Genomic DNA, 20,643 nt, shown 5'->3' on the forward strand with positions numbered 1-20,643 from the left:
CAACGTTGCGGAGTTTGGGTGAGCTACCCTATAATATAACTTGTATACACAAGTAGCATTTTGTGCCAATTTATGCTTAATGTAGCAATTGTTGGGATATATATAACTCTATTCTCAACACAATGCGCAGTAATACTCACCACTCATCAATCTCGACCAAACACATTCATAATTCCTATGCCAATTAACCGCTTACCAAGCAAATATATCATTGGTGGCAAGTTCACCAAGAATCTATTCAAAAAAGTAAGGAGAACAATCATGTTACAACGAGAAATGCCCTGGGAGAAGTCTGAACGACTCAGAAAGGTAAAACAATCACAACAAGATGGGCTGCTACCAAATCCCAAAACAAGTTATGATTCCTACATATTGTACAAGCCGCATCCCCTATCCGAGCTTAAGGGCAGGCTTAAACATATCAAAAATAAGCTGGAAGAGATTGGTGGAGAGGAAATCAGTGCCCTTTATTGTGGGATTAGAAAATTGACTAAACCGATAAGAGACTGTGATGAGGCACTGTTAATTTGCTTTTCATACACCGTCTTCCCCAGTCTCTATTGGCCAATAAGGAATAGACTGGTTAAAGAAGATTACTGTTTGCGTGTGTTGACAATTAAAGATGGCAAAAAAAATCGTTCACGGCGAGTTTATCGTAGAGATATTTACCCACAGATGCCACTCAACCATCCCTACCGTCAAAGCGAAGTTTTCACCAAGTTTTTCAGCAATCTTACACCTCGAATCACTGAAAACATCACAACAACTAACTCCAATGAAAGTGTCACTACTAATGATGATTTAGCCAACATTAGCGAAGATTACACTCAATTAAATATCTAAATTTTACAATATTCCATCTTCTAGTAGAAAAGTACAAAAAATCTCCCAGTTCCAAATGTATTAGGCAGTGTTCATCATATCAACTGGAACATATGAATTTATATATAGATATGCGTGCTCATGATGGGGCTATCATTATGCCTAACATAGTGTAAGTGCCAGTTGACATAGCTCCTTCAGCGACATAAACGAACAGAAGGAAGACCAAGAGTCAGTTTTTAGCTTCACCGGTGGACTCAAGAGGTATGTAACTATACATATAGTGGCATCCAAGTTGAAAACAACTCGAGGTAATTTGCACATTGATCAGTAGCGATAGGCCCAGGACCGTTGAACTCTACAAGGACGGATTTATTGTGGACGGAGGGGAGTTTAGGAGTCTTGAAGACCCAGAAAACAAAAAATTCATTCGTGAGATTCAACAGGGTATCGCGCCAAAGGAATTGCACGGTGGAAATAACGAAATTTGCATACAGCTCGTTGACCACCAATCAATCCCATTCCCTGGAAAGGTAAGTCTCCACTCATATAGCAAAGCAAAACTAAAAATACACCGTTAAGGGAACGTAGATTTGAGAAATACAGCAAAGTACCTGGCAAAACCCGCACAGTCAACATAAAACTATACACAGGTAACAAACGTTCTAATATAGGTGAATCTATATCTCTGGAAATATCCGAAAGCGCCTCCATCAACGATTTATTTGACTCTATAAACAGCCTTTCAGGACTTAATACACAACAATACATTTTGTTGGCCGACTATCCGCCCAAACAGATAACCTACCCACCAACAGTCACTCTTTCCTCAACTGGTAACCTCTTCACTTAGTTAGATTTGTTCAACACCATTATTATTCAAAGGAAGACCAATTAGCACACAAAACACATAACGTTCGCGCGGGCTTGTAAAATAACTCAAAATGAACGCAAATGACTTATCTAAAGCTATTTCCGAGAGATTTACCACGGGATACTACAGCAGATGTTTGGAGCTATGTAACAACAACCCTAGAATTTCAACTTCAGAACTTATCGCGCAAAGATGCAAAATTTGTCTAAAGCAATTCTCGGACATGACCGTCCTTTGCTCTTTGGACTCAGACGATCCAAATTCACGGGCAATCGCTTTGTCTAAGCAGGTAAGGTTATGTATCTAATTATAAATTTCGAATAACGAAATTAGCCAATCTACAATATGGTGGTCCTACGATATATTTTATTACTGGGTTCAAAATCCCAAATTTACATTCATCTATACCATCTGAAGTTGCGATTGATATCATGCACTGCTTCAACAATATAAATATCAAATATGTGTTTAAGATCATATGATTATGCGTCATAATTTAGCTTGTGTTAAATTAAATAATATTTTATGTATAACGTAGATAGCTGAGTTAAGGAAAGGCACCGGTAAGATCCCCCTGGAACACAAAGAAATGCTATTCCAAAGCTTAAATGATTTTATGTACCACGGCAGTTCACAAGAAGAATTACTGCCCGAATCACTAACATTACTGGCGGATGCTTATCTCCAGTTGGAAGATCATAAGTCTGCAATCAAATTGTGTTCCAAAAGCAATGCACAAACGTATGACTATGTCTGATTTAGCTGTGCCATGGGGATGTACATACATTTGAGGATGAATACTTACAGTATGGCATTGGAAATATCTAAAAGCGTGGCACTGCAACACAATAATTCCCCTACATGTTTACTGGCTTCTGCCTACGCAAACTTTTCCAATGGGAAGTGGTGTGAGGGATTTGACCTTATTAGCTCTGCGGAAAGGGCGCTGGATGCACTAGACCCAATGATCGTACAGCAACCCGATTCAGTCTGTTTTGCCACGGCAAAAGCTATTGGCTATATGGGCATGGGAGATTGGCAGTTGGCCCTGGAGCACCTGGAACAGGTTAAAAATGACCCCTGCAATGATGGAAATTTGTTGGCAAACATGGTGACTTGCTACTGGAATTTGAATAACGAGGAAGGGGCGCAGAAAACGTACAAGCTTTTAGAGGAAAGTTATCCGAACAACACTTTGGTCGTGGATACCAAGTTTATCACACAATGTGTGGAGGAATTTGAAGCTAAATACTGTAAATGATTTATCCGGTGTATGATTACAAATTACACTCGAGATGGCACATTAATTTTTGGCAATTAACTAGTACAATTGAATATTATTACATATCTAGTTGTAAAGACAAGTACAATTTTAGCATTATGCGTTTTATATAAGTTCATATTTAGTAAATCCAAACCCTCTTTTAACCATAATCTGACTAGCACTTATGCCCAATTGGTTGGCAACTTCGCTGGCATTAGTCGAGTAGTCATTAGTGATGGCCCCTGTCACACCCGTGCCTTTCTGAATTGTCGCGCCCTTACCGAATGGTGGTTTGAGGCAATTAAAAAGCCCATTACCATATCCTGTGGCACGTAATAGATGAATGCTGACGTGAAACATTTCACCAGCAACGAGTTAGACCTAAGATTCATTGGCCGCCACACAACCTGCTCATTATTACCCAGTTAAACAACGGAACTAATTCATCGTGCATTTGCGACAATAAATGAACCAAAAGTAAGTCGCAAGTCCATCACGGGTTATTAGATTTAATGTAAACTTTACCTAACCAATAATTAAAAACATGGTTACATTACCTAATTATATGCCTGCCACTAACCGTTGCAACGAGTGTTAGATTTCAATCACTGAACCCACAATGTAGATAAAAAAATATACCGACGCAAAAATAACTACAAATACAACAAATACACTGCAAATGCAATACACAACGACTTTACTTTGCAAAGTAAATTAAAAAGTATTTTATCACGCTGCGTCAGTGAATTGTCTGAATTGTTGCCTAACCATCATATAAAACTATAAATATAACATTTATGATCTAAAATTCTACATGTCACAAGTTTGTGCTTCTACGGAAATGGTATTTTTAAGGTATCGTCATGTATCATGGCGTTTCACCTCCATATCAAACTAGAGCCATGATATTTGATTTTAAACAACCCGTATAGCTTGTTAGGTTAGTTAGCTTGGATTCTGTCTAGCTACTTATTATATTTGAGAACACAATGGAGAGTCAAGGCGTTGGACCGCGTTATGTGTTTTTCAAAGTAACATCAATTTTTACACTCATAGTGCTGTTTCTAATACTTTTTACAAATGTATGTTTGCTCATCCGAAAAAAACAAATGTGCGATGTTACAGAAAGTGGTTGTGATGCTAAAGCATTTGTAAAAAATCTTAAACTATCAGGGGTGTTGACAAAGAACGATATTGAGGAATTTAAATTCAACCACATAGATACACTATACTATGAAATTAATAAGTTAAAAAACCTTCCAAACTACCCAATAAATAACTACAAGGCCTATATTTCTGGAGATTCTAGCAAAATTTACCTTTCTGATTTAACAGGTTTTTTCACACCTTCAAACAATTCAGTTAATCCAAGTAATTCAAAATTCACGCATAATGACACTAGTAAATTACACAGTGGTATTTCGTTTAACATGGAGAATTATGTTAAATGGGAGGAAGTTGACAGGTCGAAGTTGATTAATTTGACAAATGCAAAATTTGCGACTATGGAAATTATAGATGGCAGAGTTATCATTCGCAATTTTACACCCCTTTCCGTTTACCTAGAAGGGCACTGCAATTGCAAGAACTTTTACCAACTTAAACCCATAGATCTCATTCCATTCAGAAGCATTAAGAGTTCCTCCACCGACAACACAAATTATGACGACTCAATGGTTAAAAACACCATCATTATAACATGTAAGGAGTATGCTGATGAAATTGTGAGTGGTGTAATATCTCGGTATCTTGATGATAATCAATTTGATGTAAACAAATATGTTATGGGGGAAACTACCAGAAAGTTGAAAAAACCCGATAAATTAACCATCACCAACCACACTCATAGTGACACAACAGTTAGCACTTTGGATGCGATAAATCACAAAAAATATAATAATAAAAACGAAAAAAATGGTGTGGATAAAAAGAAAGATTTGGGATCTGATGAATCAATAGCCATAATAGATGATTCGGAACTCTACTATGATTACTTCTCGGACGGCCTGCCAGCACCAAAATTAGACGAGTATATATTTGACAGGTTGGTTTTGGAAACTAGCATGAACAAACTACATCCATCAACACCAACCAATTCAATTGAAGGCGATACAAATGATGTTGATAATACAATTATAAGAACGCTTAATAATGCGGCACCTGAAGTGAGTCAGGATCAAAAGGGATTGAGAACAGAAACAATGGATGTTTGTATACCCCTGTGGATTGATGGAGAATGTTTGGGCCTGCAAGTTGGTAAACAAATTCCATTGGAACAGAATTATCATGTTGAAACAACGACAATAACAAATAGCTCTAGCAACAATATTAGCGTCTTGCCAAAGACTTTATACCTACCAACATACACTACCATTGATGAAAGACTTGAAGAAAGGGGAACTCAAATATACGAGACGGGTAAAAGCAACAGCTTGGAGGAAACCACGGGAACAGAGGAATTTGAACAATCTAAAGAAGTTGATGATAAAGATAAATAGAAAGTTATATATACTGATCAATTCAAAGCTACTAGAACTTATTCAATAGGTAGTCACCAACAGATCTATTCAATTATTTAATAAGAAATTACCCATTCAATGTTGAGTTTGCAATAGGTCGTTTGTCACTTATTAGCAGTGATTTATATTTTGCCATAAAACATTGCCATTAATATTAAAACTTATATAGAATATCCTAAAAATATAGTTTTAAAATTGATTCTCTCCATCAATTATAGTGAGATGTTTGTAATAGGTTTCTATAAATGCTAATATATATTAGTATCTGGGCATGGATTATAAGAAATACCAAAACCAATATATGTATACCAAATAATATTAGGTTGATAATAATATAATTAACTAGATTCTATGAACATAGATACGGGCCAATTGATATTCTCGTCAAATGAAAACCGTACAAATCAGTTTATAATCCAAATTATTAGTAACATCAAAACGAACCAATTCATCAGTGATCGTGTATTTCTCATATATGCAAGATGAATAAAAATAGTAAATAGCGACTATTGAACACCTATGACCGAGTTTAAAATTAAGAATAAAATGAATACTATGTTAATAGTTACCATGAACAACTTAAATATACATTTTAAAGCGTTATACCATGTCAACCTAGCAATTGGAGTATTTCATCGGCCGTAGGTCTATCAGCAGGATCCAGCGATAATGACCTTTTAATGACATCTCCGATGATGGTTGAGGAGAGGGAGTTTGGAATCCAAGGTACCATTCCGTTACCCGCGTGCTCCACTAACGCTTTGTAGGGATCTTTCCCTTTTACAATGCGGTAAAATGGATTGGGAAAGCTGAGCATTTCCATAAAAACGCAACCCATGGACCACACATCCCACTTGACAGTCACCACCTTCTCATATTCAGAGTGCAGGTTTGCGCAAGTTAACGGATCAAGAACTAGCAATTCGGGGGGCGCGTAAAGCCAGGTAGCTCCACTAACACCAATTTTCACCTCATCTGTAATCTCTATTGCATCACCAAAGTCACACAATGTGATATTGAAGTTTTTGTCCACAATAATGTTCTCAGGCTTCACATCTCTATGTATCACCACGCCCTTCCCTTTAGTTGGTGTATGCAAATAGCAAATAGCTTCTGCTAGTTGTCTACACATTTCCAACCCTCTAATGGAAATATTTTTACCCGCATTGCTATGTTTTAGAGAGTAAAGGTCTACACCATCGATCAATCTTGTTGCAAGCCATACATCATATGCTCCCAGTACTATCCCACCCACAAGCTTGACAATATGATTGTGCTTACACTTTGAGAGTATATGCCACTCGGAAGATATTCTCTTTAATACACCAAACGGATCTTTTATCAACATCTTAGGAGAAGGCGTCTTTACGGCACATACAATTGAACCGATAAGCGCCTCATAGACTATGCCAAAAGTTCCCTCTTGCAGTATTTTATATTTAACGGTTCTAGGCTCTTCATTACCTACTAGTGAAGCTTTGAAACACAGTTTATCGGGTTCGATATTGGTTTTTCCGTTGACCAGCTCCAACATTTGCAGCTTCAGTAGTGAAAATTCCTGTTTAGTAAGATGCTTAATAGCTTGCATATGCCAGTCTTTTTTGGCTTCTGTGACTATAATATCCACTATGTTTTCATCATTACCATTTTCAGTGGCAAACGGACGTATTAGAAATTCATTTACCTTATTATCTAGTACTTTGCTTATGGGCTCTATGTTATCTTTCAGCACCAATTTGGTGCTCTTTGTACATAATTCTTCTAGTGACTTGGCGATGTTGTTGGATGCTTTTCTATGTTTTCCCAAAAATGTTTTTGTAGATTTTTCAATCTGCACAGCTAATGCATTTACCTTCGAGATAACATCTCCAAACTCATTACTCTTCTTCACCTTAGCTTGCTGGGCAATATATGAGTTTAATTTGGCAGATAATTCGTCAGGATTAATTTTGAGTCTCCAGTCTCGGTTATACTGGAGATCTTTTTTCAGCTGACTCAGCGAGATAAGTTCTTTAAAACCATCGTCATTTTTAATTTTTTCTACATCATTTCCTGATTGAGTGGAAGTTTCTGTGCATTTATTAAATCGAGATACATCATTTTGCGATTTATAGCTGCCATAATCGCTCAGCAACTCATTTATCTCGTTATCGAGGCTATGCTCTGCGGCAATATCAGGGGTGTTTGGTGTCTGATAGAACCCATAACCGGTGTTAACTGCGTTTGGGTTACCAATTGGCACATTATTGAATCCTGGCTTGTAACTATTACTTGACAAATTAGTGATGTTTGTCAAATTACTAACATTTTGCATGCCACCAAGTTGTCCATTATTTCCAACTTTTCCAGTGATGACATGCTGCGGGTTAATGGGTGGAGGGCTGTAACTATTCGATTGTCTTCCCTGATCTATATACCCCTGATTGTAGGGATGATTGTTCTGTATGCTGACCCTGTTTTGTTTGAAACTTGCCGGGATCATTGGTGGGCATGGTCTGAATTCTACATCGCAAAGTGTAGACGAAACATTGAAATTGTTTGGAGCCATCGCACAATTTCCATCAATCGGATACGGCGTGCCTGAAACATCGTTAGCTTGACCACTATTAAATCCATTAAACGCTGTACTGCGATTACCAGGCAAATTGTATTTTAGTTGCGTACTATGACCGTAATTCATTGTAATATCCTTCTGACCATGCCTTAAGGGCCTCTCATTTGCATGGCCCATCGGATATTTATCAATTAATCTCATTGGAAATCCCCAAGTCTAAAACTAAATCAAGTGCTTATCATGGCAAGTGCTAAAATACAATTATTGCTGCTAATTTTTAGATCTTTCCTCATGTTGACTACATCGAGTCTTGGGCGATTTTATGATGAAACTTCGCATATCCCTTCTACTTCCATTCTTTTTTAATTAAGAATTTCTCCTATCCCCCTTCCAGTGATAAGTAGTGTCTGACTAGAATCCGCCCTAATGCAAATTAAGGATAGTTCTCTTGCCATTTCAGGCCACTAACATCTCTGGTGGCTTCTAAAACAGTCTGTGCTATCGTGTATTCTAGTTAATCGTAGAACAATTACTGCTTGTCCCCCCATCCCAGTAGTATCTAGTATCATGACCTCCCTCACTCGCACAATTAGACGCCAATTCATCAGAGTTTTTGCATTCTGTATATTCAATTTCAGTGAATAATATATCATTTATTCCACTCATAGGATGCTCAATTTGCTTGTTTATACACAGGCACTTTATATAACTCATGGGATGAATAATTGGCATCAAGTTTGATGATAATTATATCAATAACTATATAATGGAGCAGTGTTAGCACCGGACTCTGTGCTAATTGAGTTTTTTCTGAGGATGGCATCATATGTAACAAAAATATTGTGAAGTGGTACATATAATTCTTGAACAGCCTTTTGTTGAAACGCTTACTGATGTATTTCAACAAGGCGCAGTACATTCTGTTAAATATTTAAAGTTGGGATCCTAAACCTACATGGTTAAACTTAGTGTAGAATTATTATGCTCCTATCAATTAGTCTGTATGTATGAATTCACTAGTGAATCATGGTAATCTTGCAGGACTTTCAATCTACAAATTTATTGGGGTTTCTATTAAAATTTACTACACGCATAAAATAGTGTTGATGCAATCTATAACAAATAGCGGCCTTTTCTTCACTAAAATAGATAGTAATTCTGCGAATTTTCCCACAGCAAATATGAAATCACCGTAATCTATTGTATTTGTCCCCTTCCCAACCCATTTACGCACCATAGAATCGTCCAAATCCAATCGTCACAGAAAGCAGCAAGCTGAATTTTGTTTCTAAATTACACAACCAGAGCCCATTCAGAGTATGTTATATCATGTGGTCAATGTGCGGCTCTAAAGATCAATCATAGTGGTTATGTTGGTTGATATGCTGAATGATGCGATAGCATCATCCATTAGTACTTCAACACTAAGCATATTTTACTATTTTGCACAGAATTTCAGTCCCAGTGTAACTTATTAAAGCACACATAGCTGCAACACTAACAATATCTTGTTCCATAAAAAATATAAGTGCCAAAGAGTTAAATTGACGTTAGTAGATCTAGAGAGTATCAGCACGAAGAATTGAGTACAACTAAGAGTTCAATATTACTTTTGTACCAATATACAGTATCATACATAGTTATTAATCACTGTGACATGGATTACAGGTTAACCCTATTGCCGTTACCTAAACTATGTCTCTAATGATAGAATTTGATTATAGATTAAACAGTTATAATAAAAACCAACGGCTTAAATGACAACGATTAACATTTGATGTACACATTAGGATATAGTTAATTTATATATGCCATATTCATTTTTTTAAACTTAAATCTCTTGGAACAATCCAATTACCTTTACAAACTAAATGTCTTATATACTACAAAAATCATAATAATTATTTGCTAAAAAGTGATGAAAAACACCTTTCGCTCATTTCGGCCGTTAATGTTGCATTGTCAGATCTGACTCAGTCTACTCCATATTACACAGTTAACAATGTTTTCACTATGAAGCGTACAAAATTATCGCTATTACTACATCTAATAGCACAATCGCTAATCACACATACTCTATCTACACTAGTAGATGCAGCGACAGTAACTCCTAATGGTAGTGCTAATGTGGGTGGTGCTGAACTAACACGGCATGCTGGCATGCTAGATCTGTTTGATTGGCTGGATCCAACTTATCACAGCTTCACCGAGTATTTTGCCAAGAAACGCAAACTAACTAGCATGCCTTACACATTCGTAGACGCACCAACACTAACTGCAACACCGTTACTCAATGATCAACAATTGTTGCCGGGGATGAATCCCAATCAGGGCCAAGTAACCAAGGCTTGTGTAAACCCTTCCATGATACAAATGGCAAACCATCCCAATTGTGCGGCAATTATTAAACACTTTCAAGACTCTTTGATGAAACTGAAGAACGAATACAAGGGGAAATCGGATCTCGCAGGTAGTGAATTTCAGGAATCAAAGCACACACCCATTGGCGTATCAAGCCACTTTGAAGTTAATAATGAGTTTGACAACAAGTTGCATGATAATAACTCTATTTCGGCTCCAACGGAGATTGCTGCAGAGAATTCAGACGCGGAGTTTCATGGAGCTTCTGAAATATTAAACGTACCTCTTGCAGTATCTCATTCATTCTACAAAGTATCCATCACACTAACAGGCTTGGAAGCTATAAGAAAGGGAATGTTTGACATCAACAAAAAGGGTGAAAATACCATATCGGAGCAGAGACTTGACAGTGTTAACAAGAGGAAAATTAGCTTAGAATATGCGTTAAGCAGTTCTAGAAACCCAGGGGATCCTGAAGTAAACATTAGAGCCAAGAAGTTGGAGAGGGAAGCAGAATTAGCTACTTACAAGGCACTGGCAGGAGTTGACTCTTTTAACAAATGCAAAACTGCCTTTTCGGCACTGCTACCGCTGCTACAGCAACAAATATCAAACATAGAGTACCAGTACAATTCATGCATTGGTTCATTTGGTCAAATGCAAAACTTCTCCCAAGACAATGCTTCAAAACCTCTCACCCAATTCTCCTTCGATGCATCAATGTCACAAGGATTGAATGCCATGGATTCGGACTTGAATATGATTCAAAATGCAATTTCCGATATTACACATGATAGTATTAAAAGTAATCATCATGCGCACACAGGGAAGAAGAAATGCTGCAAGAAAAGACACAAAGGGGGGAGGATGTGCAATCGAGGTAACAGAAGGGTTAGGGGTATCAACGGTATAAATTACTCCAATTTATCATTTTTACCATTAGTCGCATCATTTTTGTTTATTTAAACGAGGTCTTTACCCTTACTTAAAACTCGAGTATATACGTAAATAATATATGTTTTATAATTTTATCGCACGGTTTTAAAACATTTAATTAGTATAGATTCACAATACTGATTCATTAATTTGAATGATTCAATATAAAGTATTCGAAAATGTGTTAAAATAATTTTAGTTATTACCAAAATAATACCAAGATTACTTGGAAATGAATTGTTATTTGTATATATTAAATTACAGTGTTGTGCCAGGTTAGTTACAAATTAATCATTAATAATTGTTATACAAATATAATTTAAATAATGCAAATTTCTATAAAATTAATAAATATAATGTAATGGATTACAATTAGTTGCGATTTTTACTCGTACAAAAAATATTACCCACAAATACACCAATGCTGCGACAAATCATTATGAAAGTAACAATAAACATTTGATCCATTGTGATATCGTTAAATTCCATTATAGGCCATCAATTAAGAAATCAAATCTGCCCTTTCTAGTAACAGCTTGGCACAACTCATCAATTGACACGTCAGTAAAAGCAACCACTGCAATTGGACTGGCCTTATTTATCTCCTCATTAGAAATATTTATAGCGAAACTGCGTTCCTGACACTGGTTTATCCACTTAACAATTGGGCAATCAGTTGGACATTTTATGATTGCTGAATTGATCTGTGCGTGCATATACTCAGATTGTAAGGGTTGATTAAGTTGATCTAACTGCAATATTAACGTGGCAAAAAGACGATTTGTCATGTCACATTTACCATTCATGTCCCTACAGATTAAATGGATACCATCTAGTACCAAAATTGTGGGGAAACAATTCTGTGACTTAGCCAAATTGAAAGCGAATGTTAGATTCCTTTCTGAATCCCCACAGTAGCAACTAAAAATGTGGGAAATTGATATTGGTAGATATTTAAAATTTAAATGTTGCTTCAAAGTGCCTAGCCATTTGTTAAATATTTTGCGATTATTGTCACCGTAAATCAAAATTCTAGGTGCTCTATGGTATATTCCAACAAAATTGTCCAATTCTGGGACCAATAAAAATGGTATAATAATCTCCGATAATCTTCTGGTTAGATTGTTATCAAAATTCAAATGTTCAGTTTCGTTATATTGTGCAAATTCGTTATCAGATTTGCTTTTATCATTTTCTGGAGTTAATTTATTATCTGCAGTTTTGTTAGATATCGTACTTTGTTCATCCATAAATCTGTATTCGTATGAAAAATTGGCAAATTGTGCTGACAAATTTATGCGATACATTAGCTGGCTAAACTTGTTTATTGCCTTTTTGAGCATGCCAATTTCATTAGGCACCAACATTTTTGTACCATGGATTGATATATTATAGAAAACATTCACTGTATCTAAATTAGCACTTTCCAATATATAAATTAACAGGGCAAAATGCCTACCTTGGATACTGGTAGATTCTAGTATTTGATGATCGATGATGGTAAAGGGGTAAAAGATTTGGCGGTAAAATTGATCCAAAACAATTTCTCGATGATTCCACCGCAAAACTTCATCTCCTGCTATAATAAATACAAATACATCAACAAGTACAAATTTCACCAATGTATCAAACAGTAATTGGGTAACATAGTCATTCGAACCATCAATACTAGTTGTCAAATCATCAACAGATTCAATATCAACTGAATGATTTATCGATTTAAATAGAATTGGGGAAAGTAGGATCAAATCTGCGTTTATAATGATTTCCCTAATAAAAGTGGACACCATATAAATATTATCACATTATATTTGTGCGGCCTCTCAATAAAATGATGCTAAAAATTATCCATTAAAAAAATAAAACACACATACCCATTTAAATATGTAACTATAAAATTGTTAATTGCGTTTCATGATTAGATCGCAACATTTGGTTAAATCAATTATCAATTATATTCTGCATAGACGGAACATAGCCACGTTTAAGATAGAATCTGTCACATGTGTTGATGTAAATTAACTATTCATTCAGCCTTTGCACCAAGGTTTATCAGTACCATTGATTGGCAGATCAAATGTCGGCAAATCATCACTTTATAATGCTTTACTGCGCAAAAGCTCATCTAAATACGTTTCAAGTGATCTTTCCATAGTTTCAAGCATTAGAAACACTACAAGGTACAGCTGTACCTAATTTCCTAGGGATTTGAATCACTCAATAGTTGACTTCTACGGGAAGAAATGCGTACTCTTCGACACTGGAGGGTTGGGGTTCGATGATCAGAATGGGCTTATGACTAGTATATGGGATAGAGTTAAAAATTTGATTTCAAAATCACATGTAGTACTGTTGGTTTTGGATGGACAAGAGGGGGTTACGCCCTTGGATTTTGAAATTGCACAATTTGTCGCCAAATGGACCAAACAGGATATTAATAATAATGTACCAAAGACTGTAATACCAGTTATAAATAAAATAACAGATGATGATAGTGATTGGGATTGCATAGGCGAATCGTATGAATTAGGTCTGGGTGAACCAATTAAAGTTTGCAGCATAACTTTAAAGGTATTTACCAGTTGTTTGATTCAGGGCATTGAAGAACTAAAACTTACAATTTCTAATCATTTAAAAAGTTGCGGTGATGATCTGTTCACTTCAATGAACGTGCTTTACAATAAGGGGGTTGATTTCAACACTTTCCTTATTGAACGGAAGAAACGTGTTAAATTTACATACGAAAAGACTCTATTTAGTGTAAATTACATATGATTTAGTTACAAGATGCCACTATACGTGCAACACAACCCATTGAAATAGTACCAAAAGTCACTGAGCCCTGGTTTAGGTGCATGAACAGAATTTTTGGGGAAAACTGGAGCTATGAGCTCAATTTACCTCATCACACAATCACTACAACTAATACCAATACAGATAATAATGAATTTGATTCAACGCAATCCGATTTTAAATTAGACAACAATTCCAACACCAGGATTTCTAGTCATGAATCTACCGAGAAAATAAATGCTACCGAGTGTAATGATATTGAGGAGGAATATTTCAAGCACAAAAAACACCAGGTAATTATATTAAATAAACAATTATTACACAAACATTTTAACTTAGCACATCCCACCAGTGATTAGAGTTTCTGTTGTAGGCTCTAGAGGCACTGGTAAATCTTCCCTAATTAACGCAATATCTAACACCAATATCAGAATGATAGGTGAAAAATTTACCACCACAGACTCTGGGAATGTTTTGTTACGTGTAGCAATCAAGTTTCTTACTAAAGATGCAACAGAAGTTGACGAATTCGTGGAATTAATAGACACCGCTCCTTTCAATTTATCATCCCAGCTAGGGAGGGAATCCACGCTTAAGAGTGTAAAATTAATTTGCGCCTCTCACATTTGCATACTATGTCTTAACAAAAGTTTACCAACTAGGAAGGAGATGAAACTGGCCAGGAATATAATGAAATTGGGCAAATCGCTAATTATTTCAGTGACACATTCGGATGAGTTTACAAAATTGTATGAGAGAACTAAACTTAAGGATGAAATTCAATTAAAGGTAAGCCTGGATTATATGTAGCTAAAAGACATCCCTGTGCTATTTACCAGTAGTAACGGATTGAACTGCCAAAGGCTGTTAAAGAAAATAATAGTGACGTTCCTTGAATGCTGCAAAAGGGTACCTAATCACCTATTGAATGAGTGGCTCAGGGCTTTTGTTGCTAGATGGCCTCCACCTTGGCGTCACGGATCTAAATGCAACATAAAGTACATTGCACAAACACGAACACTTCCACCCACATTTGTTTTATGGTCTAATGTATTCGGTAGCATCCCTCACAGCTATTTGCAACAGATGAAGAACTCCCTCAAGGCACAATTCAACATGTCATCTTCAACGATTAAATTTGTTCTGAGAACAACTGTTATGCCTAAACCTGGGAAGAAGCTATCAAAGAGGGATGTACTAAGGTGGAAGAGATTAGGCCCGGCTCAGGAATCAGCTGTTAGCAATCTTACTAGGAGATACAGAGTCAAGAAGCTACCATCCTAATAGGGATTGGAAATTTACATGATCAAAACAAGATAACTTTCAATTCCACTAATCAATTGAGTGCTCACTATGAACTAATAGAGATACCACAACTATTTGTCATATCAAATGACTAAATAACTTGCAAATGTAGTATACTTTCACTAAAAATTGAATTATTGTACAATTTGCCAATATAGCAATAACTCATTTATCATTTCCACTATTAATTAACACTAGACTCTACATTACTAGTGTTAATTGTTATTGGGTGGATTAGGCGTATTTTTATCCTTTTCAAAATTGTCTAATGTGGTATGATCTCCCAGAAAGAGCTTCCCCGTATTACTAAGTTGCAATCCATTGATATCAGGATTGTACCTATAGTGAGGTTCGGGGCGATAACCCAAAATAACACCCCTTTGAGGTATATGCTGGAAAGATGAGTGTTGGAGGAAATTATAGCGTTCGGGATAATATTCAAACAAAACTTGCGATTGTTGAAGGGCTAAATCAAACATATATCCAATCTTCAAACCCTAATTTACGAGTTAAATACCTGGATCTCTTCAGGCAATCCGAATCTGACAACCAAAGCATCATTGGGTAGAACTAGGCCTGGTGTTATCGCTGAATCTCCCCTAACATTTAACATCCTAAATTATGCACTTATATTAAACATTAAACGATTTTCACTTTCTATATTTAAAAACAAAGTATTAGAATATTTTACATACCAATATATACCCTTCATCAACAATTCCCATGTGAAACTAAGATGCCTCAATCCATCTCCCCAATTGAACCTGATCCGATCCAAAACGGGCCTCCTTAACCAGTGATCTTTTGCATCAATATCTCCATCTCTAATGGAGTGGATAAAGTGACCCAACGGCATTTTGTGCCATTTCTCAGGCCAAAAATCATTCTCTTCCACCTCGTATCCTCTTTCTAACCGGTTGAAAGTTAAAGGGATAAATTCTGTGCCTTCTATTTTTGATTCCTTGTATTTTTCTAGGTTGTACGTATTGTACAAATTCTGAGTAATTTGTTATATACATTAAAATGTACTAGTGCTCCTACGAAATCTTCAAATGTCCAATGAAAAAACTCATGATGAAATCCACCCTCCCTATCCCGTCTAGTACTGGATGGTATTAGACATGATAGGGGGGTTATCCCGGCTCTTAATTGTTCAGAATAAGCATCAGTTTCCTGGTACGCTTGCAGTAATTCTTCTACTATAGATTTGATGACATTTTGTTGTATTTGTGGATTATCGGATGGGGGAGGTAGGGGCTGCACTGGCTACGTTAATAACAATTGTAATGATAATTTATGTTGAAATGAAAAAATTTAATGCAAATAATTTCACATATGCTAACACATCACAAATCGATAGTAAATAATTTGTGAAGATATATAATTCAAATCCTCAAAATAAGGAGTTCAAATAATCTATTGATGAAATCATTAATTACCATCACAATAAACGTACCTTGTAATTCTTTCTATAATGATCATCAATTATGTATTGCAATAACACCTTTTCCGCTTCCTTCGCCGTCTCCCTAGCCTTATCCAGTATATGCGTGTCGTAATAATTTTTCAGAAACTCATCATAAACCATGTTCGGATCGGTTGATAAGTTGTCAATCTTCGGAGTTCTAGGGGCCTTAGATCTCTTGCCATAACTGGGCTTAATTAGGTGTTTATGCATTTTTAGTTCTGCATCAAAACAAGTATACCTGATTCCTTCTTGATTTTGACAATTTTCGATACATCTAGGTGGATTAAACGAAAATATTTGTAGGCATCCTTTAGTTCGTACAGGGGAATAGCCCCTTGTGGCCGTTCAGAATCGTTTAATTTATTCGGTTCCTCGCTTAACAGCGTGAGTTCATCAATTGTATAATTGTATATTTGGCCCAAACGATATTTGACAATTCTACTATCGACATCTGTACCAAAGACAAATCTCCTTGGCACGTTATAGTTTCCATGTTTGCACTAAGTAAATAATTCGGCATGACAATATGTTACATCACAAATGAAATTTAGTCCTTTGTGATGTAAAATATTATACAATATCTGACATACCTTATAAACAATTAGCCCTATAAGTAATCTCTGAAATTCGGGGGATAATTTATCTACTGAATGAACATTTTCATTAGTAGTAGAATCATCACATATTGAATTGCTTTCCTCAGTTCTCGAGTATAATTTGTGACAAAATGACACATCATTTGGGCAACTAATTGAATTTATAATTTTAAGATAACTGGTGTGTTTAAATGGCGTGACCAGGTGTGTTAGTGCCGCTAGGGTTATGAACCCAAACCACATAACAACAGAGCACTATGAAGCCGCCAGACACATCAGGCTTCCTATCTAATTATCCCGTCAAAACCATAAAAATAAGAACAAATTACGATTATACAACTGAATACATATCAAATGTACAATACACCCGTTCATTGTGTTCGTTGCCTAACAGCTTGGTTGATGTGACTCAACGTAATATCGTTAGATCAGTTGGTTTAGCTAGTATAATCACTTTCGCCACGTATTTTCTCAAAAGATTCTTGTTAAAAACGGCAGATTCTATTAATGTAAGTGAAAACCGGTTGCGATTTGAATTAACAAACTTATATTTTGACACGGTTAAATTGTTCTATAAAATTCTACCCACATATTCTTTTTTAAACTCAAAATATGCACTAATTAAAGAATGATTACACATCTTTTCGTAATTTAGATTATTGGTGAGGAGCTACTAACCACGTTCAAAATACCATCAAACAAAATCGAACTAATAACCCGCAACAAACGTAGACTGTTGGAATACCTGGTAACTAAATGGTCACATAAACATCCTAGATTCACTATATCAGAGCTAGAAGGCTTCCATAGCTTTATAAAACAAAGTTTTGACCCGTCTCCTACTATAGTATGCACAAAATTTACACAGATAAGCACAATACTACAGCCCTTGATATTGGAAACAAATGACACCACTTTATTATGCTATTTAATGATCCTACATGATTCTTTTGTGGGTAACGCCAAAATGTATTCGGCGCACCTTGAAACAATATTTGAAGGGGATGTACAAAAGACACTGCATAAATTTAAAGTCAAAATGTATGAAGAATTTGTTACTGAGAGGTTGAATGAGGAGCTAGCAAAACATGCTGCGTTGTTCCCACCTGCCCCTCCTCCCATTACAGGTGACGAATCCAAAGTGGCCGAGAGAAAACGAAAAATACTTTCCCATTTGTCGACAAATTCACGTTTCTTACTGAGCTTAACGGATAATGAAATAGAAGAGGCAGCTAGAAAACTTGCTAAATGTACTTGGGCTTTAGATTTTTATTCTGCAGAGTTAACAGAGCTGAAACCATTTAATGGATATACATTACTAGGGCTGAGTGAAGAGGAGGCGACGGAGGTTAAGAAATCCTGCATAATAGCTCAAAGTGAAAAGATTAAGAATGAAGTAATGAATCCACTGCAAAAACAGGTAGATCCACATAGTCCATCATTTGTCCCTAAATTTAAAATTATTGAGCAGTGCCGCCTTGACCAGATCCGTGACTTGTCAAGCGAAATTGCTGATTGGCAGAATTTGTTAAAGGATACAATTGGTAGGAATAGAATTCAAATTCCGAAAGAATCGCACGATTTTTACAGCCTAGACAACGTTCCTGCCTTTAAAGGTGAAATAAAAGGGGGCAAAGCTTTGAAACGTAACTACTTGCCACCTGAACATGGTGAAGAATCATTGAGCTACGACGAATTGAAGGACAGGATGGATGAAATAGACTACTTGATGTACGACAAGGACTTTAATCCAAAATTCAAGTTTACTAGCAAGGAAGATATCGAGAAAGGGATGGAGGAGGCTAATAAAATGCTCGAACCATACAGACATATGGATCCACAAGAGCATTTGGACATGTTTATCAGGAATTCCAATTCTGAGTGGAAATTCACTATGGCTGCCATCAATCGCATAAACAGGAGAAAACAACTACAGGCCATTAACAATACAAATACCACATATAATCAAACTACCGAAAAAACTAATCCAAATATCGCAGATAAAATGAAAGTTGAATATAAATTGTCAAAAAGGGAGATTTTGGCAGATGCTTTGTACTTTTTGAGCAAACTTGAACACCTAAAATGGTGTCACTCATTTGCAATACACATGCCAATCACGGCCTTGGAAACTGTTCAACAGGTAGGAATATATAATAATATTGATTTGTTAACGGAAAACAACACAATTATTATTTACATATAATTCAAAGCTAACATCAAACAATAATAACCACTGTACATATAATTACAAATAAATCAATTGTTTGTATTGTCTAATAAAATTACGGGCGATTAACAAGTAAAAAATTTAAATTGATTTCTTCTATAATGGATAATCTCACTTAGGTGGATAAAGACCCTGATAACCCTCCTCCCCCCTCTATAAAATTTGTTGGACCTAATTTCAAACTACCAAAACAATGGATAAAAGAATACCTTAGCGATACCAACTCTGCGGCAAATGTATTTAGGAATATGCTTGATGATGAAACGAAGGGGATGGATGAACAAACTAACAAGGATATTGAATATGATGATTCCCCTTATGTGAACGATGATCCTGAATTACTGATGAAGGATATGCCACTACTCGCTGCAATTAATGCAACTGGCGGCCAAACTGGAGTAACTTGTAAATTTCCAGAGCCATTGGACGGGCAAGAAGTATATGAAAGTATGCAACAATTTTTACCGTACAGGCTTTATAGGGAGAAGCCTAGCCCTCAGTCCGCATGTACAAACTGTGGTTACACAATTTTCAAGTTACAATTTAACGATAAATCAGGGCAAATGGCCATGCCAAATGAGTATACTAAGTTTGAAAAGGGAGAGTTTATCTGTCCTGTTTGCGGCAACAAAAAGTTTGTTACTAGTTATCCCACGGGGAGGGTGGGTCTATCTAAGGAAGCTCAGGAGGCCATTGATGATGCCTATGTTTTTCCCGAAGATTATCAAGACACTGATGCCCAGTAATTGTATTATATTGAAATATTTTTTAGAAACAATTTCATTCATTTATTACCCATATTATAATATTATAATTGTTAACGGATGTCATGAAATTTGAATTTATTGCAAAAAATATCGAAATTAAAAAAATCAACTGTAGGAATATACAAAAATTTACAGGCCAAATAATATTTATTAT

General features: G+C 36.0%; 12 protein-coding genes across 12 annotated transcripts; 7 read left to right on the forward strand and 5 right to left on the reverse strand.

The window, feature by feature from the left end:
* Positions 73-843, forward strand: BMR1_03g02810 (hypothetical protein; the record flags this gene model as incomplete). Its single annotated transcript, XM_012793719.2, has 1 exon — positions 73-843. One exon carries the CDS (start codon positions 73-75, stop codon positions 841-843), a length of 771 nt encoding a protein of 256 aa, XP_012649173.2.
* Positions 954-1,720, forward strand: BMR1_03g02815 (ubiquitin regulatory protein, putative; the record flags this gene model as incomplete). Its single annotated transcript, XM_021482102.1, has 7 exons — positions 954-994; positions 1,015-1,086; positions 1,107-1,133; positions 1,157-1,355; positions 1,376-1,475; positions 1,497-1,658; positions 1,680-1,720. 7 exons carry the CDS (start codon positions 954-956, stop codon positions 1,718-1,720), a joined length of 642 nt encoding a protein of 213 aa, XP_021338657.1.
* Positions 1,721-1,766: 46 nt separating this feature from the next.
* Positions 1,767-2,957, forward strand: BMR1_03g02820 (hypothetical protein; the record flags this gene model as incomplete). Its single annotated transcript, XM_021482103.1, has 3 exons — positions 1,767-1,985; positions 2,235-2,437; positions 2,459-2,957. The coding sequence occupies 3 exons, from the start codon at positions 1,767-1,769 to the stop codon at positions 2,955-2,957; spliced, it is 921 nt and encodes a 306-aa protein (XP_021338658.1).
* Positions 3,084-3,352, reverse strand: BMR1_03g02825 (hypothetical protein; the record flags this gene model as incomplete). Its single annotated transcript, XM_012793722.1, has 2 exons — positions 3,084-3,221; positions 3,242-3,352. The coding sequence occupies 2 exons, from the start codon at positions 3,350-3,352 to the stop codon at positions 3,084-3,086; spliced, it is 249 nt and encodes an 82-aa protein (XP_012649176.1).
* Positions 3,950-5,458, forward strand: BMR1_03g02830 (hypothetical protein; the record flags this gene model as incomplete). Its single annotated transcript, XM_012793723.1, has 1 exon — positions 3,950-5,458. One exon carries the CDS (start codon positions 3,950-3,952, stop codon positions 5,456-5,458), a length of 1,509 nt encoding a protein of 502 aa, XP_012649177.1.
* BMR1_03g02831 (Protein kinase domain) lies at positions 6,090-8,234 on the reverse strand (the record flags this gene model as incomplete). The annotated part of the gene is made up of 1 exon (XM_012793724.2): positions 6,090-8,234. The coding sequence occupies one exon, from the start codon at positions 8,232-8,234 to the stop codon at positions 6,090-6,092; it is 2,145 nt and encodes a 714-aa protein (XP_012649178.2).
* BMR1_03g02832 (hypothetical protein) lies at positions 8,707-8,952 on the reverse strand (the record flags this gene model as incomplete). Its single annotated transcript, XM_021482105.1, has 1 exon — positions 8,707-8,952. The coding sequence occupies one exon, from the start codon at positions 8,950-8,952 to the stop codon at positions 8,707-8,709; it is 246 nt and encodes an 81-aa protein (XP_021338659.1).
* BMR1_03g02840 (BmGPI16, Chemotaxis domain) lies at positions 10,047-11,360 on the forward strand (the record flags this gene model as incomplete). Its single annotated transcript, XM_012793725.1, has 1 exon — positions 10,047-11,360. One exon carries the CDS (start codon positions 10,047-10,049, stop codon positions 11,358-11,360), a length of 1,314 nt encoding a protein of 437 aa, XP_012649179.1.
* BMR1_03g02845 (hypothetical protein) lies at positions 11,819-13,120 on the reverse strand (the record flags this gene model as incomplete). Its single annotated transcript, XM_021482106.1, has 2 exons — positions 11,819-12,741; positions 12,790-13,120. 2 exons carry the CDS (start codon positions 13,118-13,120, stop codon positions 11,819-11,821), a joined length of 1,254 nt encoding a protein of 417 aa, XP_021338660.1.
* A 124-nt stretch (positions 13,121-13,244) lies between these two features.
* BMR1_03g02850 (GTPase Der) lies at positions 13,245-15,407 on the forward strand (the record flags this gene model as incomplete). Its single annotated transcript, XM_021482107.1, has 7 exons — positions 13,245-13,343; positions 13,365-13,510; positions 13,535-13,901; positions 13,926-14,090; positions 14,111-14,416; positions 14,463-14,912; positions 14,934-15,407. 7 exons carry the CDS (start codon positions 13,245-13,247, stop codon positions 15,405-15,407), a joined length of 2,007 nt encoding a protein of 668 aa, XP_021338661.1.
* On the reverse strand, positions 15,644-17,735 carry BMR1_03g02855 (conserved Plasmodium protein, unknown function; the record flags this gene model as incomplete). The annotated part of the gene is made up of 7 exons (XM_021482108.1): positions 15,644-15,925; positions 15,946-16,042; positions 16,124-16,425; positions 16,446-16,694; positions 16,885-17,114; positions 17,135-17,396; positions 17,487-17,735. 7 exons carry the CDS (start codon positions 17,733-17,735, stop codon positions 15,644-15,646), a joined length of 1,671 nt encoding a protein of 556 aa, XP_021338662.1.
* On the forward strand, positions 17,750-20,468 carry BMR1_03g02856 (hypothetical protein; the record flags this gene model as incomplete). The annotated part of the gene is made up of 4 exons (XM_021482109.1): positions 17,750-18,001; positions 18,148-18,339; positions 18,361-19,635; positions 19,842-20,468. 4 exons carry the CDS (start codon positions 17,750-17,752, stop codon positions 20,466-20,468), a joined length of 2,346 nt encoding a protein of 781 aa, XP_021338663.1.
* Positions 20,469-20,643: the final 175 nt, after the last annotated feature.

This window comes from Babesia microti, chromosome III (assembly GCF_000691945.2).
Source record: "Babesia microti strain RI chromosome III, complete genome".
Taxonomy (NCBI): domain Eukaryota; phylum Apicomplexa; class Aconoidasida; order Piroplasmida; family Babesiidae; genus Babesia; species Babesia microti.